This window comes from Rhizomucor pusillus (genome assembly GCF_041956525.1).
Source record: "Rhizomucor pusillus strain CBS 183.67 unplaced genomic scaffold VTP01scaffold_19, whole genome shotgun sequence".
NCBI classification, from domain to species: Eukaryota; Fungi; Mucoromycota; class Mucoromycetes; order Mucorales; family Lichtheimiaceae; genus Rhizomucor; species Rhizomucor pusillus.
Window position 1 is genome coordinate 413,041 of NW_027192161.1, and position 6,203 is coordinate 419,243.

At 45.7% G+C, this 6,203-nt stretch overlaps 4 protein-coding genes across 4 annotated transcripts in view; 2 read left to right on the plus strand and 2 right to left on the minus strand.

Moving 5' to 3' along the window:
• Positions 1 to 184: 184 nt before the first annotated feature.
• On the plus strand, positions 185 to 1,517 carry VTP01DRAFT_4028 (uncharacterized protein; the record flags this gene model as incomplete). Its single annotated transcript, XM_069382665.1, has 2 exons — positions 185 to 1,202; positions 1,264 to 1,517. The coding sequence occupies 2 exons, from the start codon at positions 185 to 187 to the stop codon at positions 1,515 to 1,517; spliced, it is 1,272 nt and encodes a 423-aa protein (XP_069235962.1).
• Positions 1,518 to 1,619: 102 nt separating this feature from the next.
• On the minus strand, positions 1,620 to 2,824 carry VTP01DRAFT_4029 (uncharacterized protein; the record flags this gene model as incomplete). Its single annotated transcript, XM_069382666.1, has 6 exons — positions 1,620 to 1,683; positions 1,743 to 1,865; positions 1,922 to 1,962; positions 2,038 to 2,195; positions 2,264 to 2,393; positions 2,471 to 2,824. The coding sequence occupies 6 exons, from the start codon at positions 2,822 to 2,824 to the stop codon at positions 1,620 to 1,622; spliced, it is 870 nt and encodes a 289-aa protein (XP_069235963.1).
• Positions 2,825 to 4,339: 1,515 nt separating this feature from the next.
• On the plus strand, positions 4,340 to 5,288 carry VTP01DRAFT_4030 (uncharacterized protein; the record flags this gene model as incomplete). Its single annotated transcript, XM_069382668.1, has 2 exons — positions 4,340 to 4,709; positions 4,807 to 5,288. 2 exons carry the CDS (start codon positions 4,340 to 4,342, stop codon positions 5,286 to 5,288), a joined length of 852 nt encoding a protein of 283 aa, XP_069235964.1.
• Positions 5,289 to 5,715: 427 nt separating this feature from the next.
• Positions 5,716 to 6,203, minus strand: part of VTP01DRAFT_4031 (uncharacterized protein) — a gene marked incomplete at both ends in the record, with an annotated part of 2,192 nt that continues 1,704 nt past the window's right edge. Inside the window, 2 exons of the mRNA XM_069382669.1 lie at positions 5,716 to 5,851; positions 5,914 to 5,944. Of these exons, the coding sequence (XP_069235965.1) occupies positions 5,716 to 5,851; positions 5,914 to 5,944 (167 nt within the window). The remainder of the gene's footprint in view (positions 5,852 to 5,913; positions 5,945 to 6,203) is intronic.

Genomic DNA, 6,203 nt, shown 5'->3' on the forward strand with positions numbered 1-6,203 from the left:
TGTACATAGCAAATCTCCTTGTTCTTGTTCTTGATGAATTTGAAAGCAATAATAAAAGCAGCCCAAATCATGATACCAGAATTTACAAACCGGGTGCTAGTTTTCCCGCATGCCGAATGTGTGCGCTGCAGCGAGGCATTATATAAATACCGCGATGGAAACTCGTCCAAAAACTGCTACTACAATGTCATTCGATGGTAAAGTTCTCATCGCCGGCGCCGGTCTTGCAGGTCTAGCTCTTGCCAATGTCCTCCAGCACCACGGGATCCCTTACGAGATATTCGAACGCGACACCGACGCTGACGCCCGCGACCAAGGCTTCAGTCTAAATATCCATTTCTGTCTCGAACCGCTTGGAAAAAGCATCGATCCGGCAAAATTCTCCAAATTTGGACATAGCTGCGCTGTCGATCCAGAGCATCCTGAGAATGCGCGGGTGCGTTTAATAGACGGCATGACTTCAAAGTACATTGACGACCAGGATCCAGCCAGAAGAAAAAAAGTAGATCAAAATATAAACATATACCGGGTGTGTCGCAGCAGACTTCGCAGCTGGCTTATGCAAGGCATCGACGTCCAGTGGAATAAACAAATTGACCGTTACACTGCAACGCCCGGCGATGTACGTGTCACGTTTACAGATGGATCGCAAGCCGTTGGATCAGTCTTGGTAGGAGCTGATGGCGTCAACTCTGCGGTATGCGAGCAATTGCTTGGACCTGAAGAGTTCAGAAAATGTACTGCAACCAATCCTGTCAGCACCGTATCGGCAACGTATTGGATGGATCAGTCTACCCGAGATATCTACGCAAAATTTGCAAAGACGCACATGATTGTTGTCGGCAGATATCAAGAATTATTCGTTCGAATGTTCGTCTCGCTCGTGGACGTTGACCGTACTGCAGGCCACGACAAACCTCGCTACAAAATGATGTGGCTAGTTAGCTGCATTGACCCAGGATATCAGCCCGCCCCAGAACAGATAACACCGCAGAGATTGTTAGACAGAGCCAAAACATTAGTGAACCAATTTGATGCGCCTTTCAGGAACCTCGTGCACAATACGCCGGAAGACGCTCCAGTGAATCGATGGGTTCTGCGAGAACGATCACCGCCTGCTATTCTTGAAACGCATCCCGAGTACGACCGCGTCGTCCTCATCGGCGACGCTGCTCACGCTATGACACCATACAAAGGAGAAGGTAATTCTCATTTTATTTGCTCTAACAATCTTTACTTATTCAATGATATCCTTCTTTTTAGGCGGTAATCATGCTATGTTAGATGCTGTGCTGCTAGGCAACGCATTAAAAGACGCCAGAAATGGAGTCAAGACGCTGAAGGACGCAGTGGACGATTTTTACAACGAAATGCTGCCGAGAACACGGAAAGCTGTCGCCGCTTCGCACGATGCCAGCATCAAAATGCACGGACCTCCGGAACAAGTCAACCAACTTTTGCAAAAAACACTTAATCAATACAAGGAACGACCACAGGAATTGAAACACATCATGTAGAATTGTTGTTCATAATAGTTTTAAATGGACTTTAGCATACTGTATTGAGATACATATATTTGAGCTATCATATATAATAAAATATCACATTTTTTCCCTGTCTTAGCTTGGTGGATGACGGAACAGCGCCAGAAATCCTCGCAGCTTTGCATTTTGTCTGCGAGAACTTTTTATTTTAAAAAACAATTGAACAATTGTTTTCCTTTGAGAAAGTATTGTACATACCACGTAGCAGTGTTCTTATACTCAAACATTGGTCTCCTTATCTCCTGCAATTGCTGCTCGCTCAGCGTGTGGCATTTGCGGGTACAAGTATGATCGTTGCTTTTTGCGCCGCAGCGGTAACAGCTATAAAAGGGTCAATCAGATAAAAACAGCACGCGATCCAGTTGTAAGCGACTTACAAATTGATTCCACAGCGGCATCGAATTGTATTGCATCCATACTACCACGTGCAATTGTTTTGAGTATGCTGGACCCATGTCTTGACATTTACGTAAAATATACCACGGCTACTAACCTCTCGCACAACCATCTGCTTACACTTTGGACAACGGCACCAACCGTTCTGCTCTGCGAGCTTCCGTGCTGCAACCGACTGTTCTCTCTGCGCTTGCCTTTTCCGTTCTGCAATGCTGGTACCGCTTGAGTTACTGTCAGCAGTTGGGCAATCCTTGTCTTTTTTTATTATGCTTAGTCGCTCTGTACCACCGCCGCCACTACCATTTTGAACTATCCTTACATACCTGGATGCCATTTATTTACACAATATAGGCACATTGCTCGATGGCAGTCAGGGCACTCGCCAAATGTCTTTTGATTGATAGAATCGTCGACTTCAAACATTGAGGTGCAACCGTCATGCGGACAGTGGACCTTGCAACAATAAAGGTTAGTATACATGTGATCAATGAGCCAGCAAGAACAGCAGCAGTCATATGACGACGTCTCACCACATCCTCCATAAACGACCGTTCAATGGCTTTCCTCCACCATGCATTGTTCAGCTTTGGGTCGCGGATTGCTCGCGGTACAATGTCATCGGCTCTGTAAAACTTTTCACACTCCATGTCCGGGCAATCGATCGCAAAGAAGTTTTGGTTGCGATAATCGTTCACAAACTCTTGAAGATAACGTTGCATGCATGGCTGGCAGATGTGGTGCCCACAGCCATCTGTGGCAAAAATAGTTACGGACGCATTGTTGGCCTCTTGAGCTGCTTGCCGCGAGGATGCCGACTTGTGCTCATATTCTTCCAAACATATGCAGCACTCTGTCAAGTTGTAATATTCAAGCGTCTTGACCATCGTTGCTTAATGCAGGGAAAGGGAAGGGCTACAGGAGAAAATATACGGAAGTGGGGAAAAAAGAGGTTGGCAGTGATAGATGAGCCCCTCTTGTTGAACAACCTACTTTATGCAGAATTCCGCGCGCAGCCAACAACAATGCTGCTGCTGAAATGCATTGTGGCGAAGCTCCGTGGCGCCTTTCCCGATTCAGGATCATCTTCCCACTTCACACAATGGCATGACAAAATGATTTGTGCAGAGCTATTGTTTCGATGCACTAAACGCTTATCTTACGATGTATATCCAACGGATAGATTTTGAGTAAGACTTACAAAATGCGTTCATTTATTCGTAAAGGAGGTGGAGCACGCGCAACGGAAAGTAAGGAAGAAAGAAGATAGTGAGCGGGTGACAGGCAGGAAAGGCTTGTACTGTATCTCCTTTCAATAAACGTAATTTCGTCCTCCAAATGTCGTATATCCAGGAAATCTGGACACAGAAAGTGCTCGATATCCTAAGTTATGTAAGCACGCATTTTTAGTTATATATGTAAAATTAAGCAGGGCACTGCCGGTGATACCAATGGCGGGCTCAACAGGTATGTAACTACAGCATTGAGAACACCTTGGACTAAATTTTACTATATCTAGGTATCGTACAACAAGATCTTGTGGATCACGACGTGTGCTCTCGTTGATATCGGTAAATGCTTGGTTATTTTTCGATTTTCCATCGTGGTCAAACAAAAAGGAAGAAATGCAGGAACACAATGAAAGACAAAGAAAACTTTCAAGCAAGGCTGTTGCTATCATCTTGCCTATTATAACTGCCCTTGCCATGGGATCCGGGCTGACTAAGGACAAGAACTGGGTTTTTAGGCACTAACGAAGAGGACATCCATATATCACGCATGAAGATATTACGTATTAGCTAGTAGATAAAATTTATGGCTTTGTTCAATTGCAGATTTATTGGTAGAGGATCATTCCCGCTCAAGTTGTGGCAGGCCCAGTAAATCCACTCAAAAGTGATCAACACACTCCCGGATGTTTATTCAAGCGGGACCATGTCGCAATTTGATTGAATGGTTTTTGGACAAACTCCAACGCTGATTCGTCGTACAGGCTGTTTTCTGGACCCATCTCGAAAGACCAGACCTTTTTGGCTGACAGCCAGCCAGCGCGGGGTTGGCTGTGCTACGAGGCGCCAATCACAGGGACGGCGTTTGTATCCAAGCACTTCTTTGTGCCACCTTGTGATGATTGGTGTTTTCATCGAAAGTGGGCGAAGATCGTAGGGAGAGTGTGTGAGTGACACTGCGGGACAGATTGCTCTTGCATCTTTGGCAGCAGAACTGCTTTTTTGGGGGTGGATGTGTGGGCGGGCGGAAATGTACTTTTGACTCTCTCTCTCTCTCTTTCTCTCTCTCCCCCACCTGCTATCACCCTACCTTTTTTTTCTTCCCTTTCTTTCCCCTTCGTCTGTTTTATTTTTTTTCTGCGCAAGAGCGGGAAAAAGAGACAGTTGTACTTTATGGCAATGTCCACCTCCTCCTCGTCGTCCTCGGTCAAGGGCAAAAAGCCATACAAATCGTGGGTCAAGGATGGCGTCAACGGCGGGCCTTCGTCAATGGATATTCTCATCAACTGGCTCGCTAACAAGGCAAATTATGCGAGGTGGCGCGGCAGCAACAATGACGGCTCGGCGGAACGAATACCTAAAAAGATACTTCTCGAAGAAATCATCTCGGAAATGCAAAATGCTGGTATACACCATCGCTTACCCAAAGATGTCGCTAGCAAGATATCAACACTCCAGAGTAACTATCGAAGCGCGCGAGAATGGTATGACACGGATGGGAAGAAGTTGCAGCAAGCTGGCGCCAAGGAGGATATCATCCATGGTAAGAAAAACTTTTCTTCTTCCTTCTTGTCTGTTAGGATCGTCGTCGCCTTTTGACGCACAGACCACGGTACCTAAACATGCTTAATTTTGAACAGAGGAGCTACTGAAACGGTTTCCGTATTGGGATGCATTAAACGAAAGCTTTGGCGCGTTCCGTCCGCCACCAGCGTGGGCAATGTCAATAAGTAGCATCATGGATCAGGACGAACCAGAAGGAGGGGAACAACAAGACGAGGATGACAGCTGCGGCGGCGGCGGCGCGCAAGAAGATATTACCGACGATTCGCGACCGCGGCAACGAAGGCGACTCAGTGACGACAGCTCTTCGCCTTCAGCGTTAAACGAATCGATACTTGCAAAGTCGCTGCTGCAAGTAACGCGTGAAAAGGAAGCAGGAAGGATGAAGCGGTCTCAAGATATGCTGGATTTCCTGCGCGAGAAACGTGTGGAACGAGAGCAGCTGCTCATTGAAAAGGAACGCACTCGGCGAATCAGAGCAAAGGCGGAACTCGTCAAGAATTTGATGGAAGCTGGCTTTTCCAAACAAGAGATTGCCGAACAGCTGCGTCTTCTGTGAATTGTTCCCATCCATCCTCCCCCACCATCACTGCATCTTCATATTTTCTGTAGCATTAGTTGTTGATAAGCAAATGGCACATCCTCGCAAAAGCAAAAACTTAAAAGCATCTCCATCCATATTTCTCCCTCTACTTAGCATTACTACGTTGCATCTTTTCTCCCATGCTCGTTATGTACCATTTGCCTGATGATAATAGAACCTGCAGTAGCCACCACTCTTTAGGAATTTGCCATATCCTAGTAGTCATCATTCCAATGAATCCGGTTACTTAGAATTGCACAGTCTGTATGTATTTGTTTTCCGCTTTGCAACCCACACAGATCGTTTTTGTGAGGCAAAAAAGCTTCCTACAAAAAGCGAAGCCAGGAATGAACGATAAGTAATACAATGGAAGAAGAATTTCCATGTCAAATTCCTGCAGTTGTTAGAATTCAGCCTGTCCAGATACGGCGTGAAACCTTCCCCAGATTGGAACAACCGTAAAGAACAAGGAGTGTCTGTACTGCTGCAAGTCTATTTTATGTAGTGCGGTTCCGAGCTCAGGGTTCCAGACCGCAGAGCTGCAAGAACAGAACGCAGTCATACTGATTTCATATTCGTCTCTATCTACGTATGTACTTACACAATGAACGAGTACAAGCGTTGGTAGACCCCTGAGCCAACTTCAGTGTGTTGTCAGTAGCTTTTGATCGTGACAATAAAGTGCATGTTTTTAAAACCTCTTAGTCACTTACAAAACGGCTATTCCTGGACATATTGCTAAGACTGTTGGAATACATAACAGAGCTTATCGAGCTTGTTTATAAAGGAAATCGTGGCAAAAAAGTGCACGTAACAGCAGCAAAGACATTGACAAAGGTCAGCTTGCTTTTGTGTTAACCTGTTAACTTATACTGCGTTTCCACAAAGGCA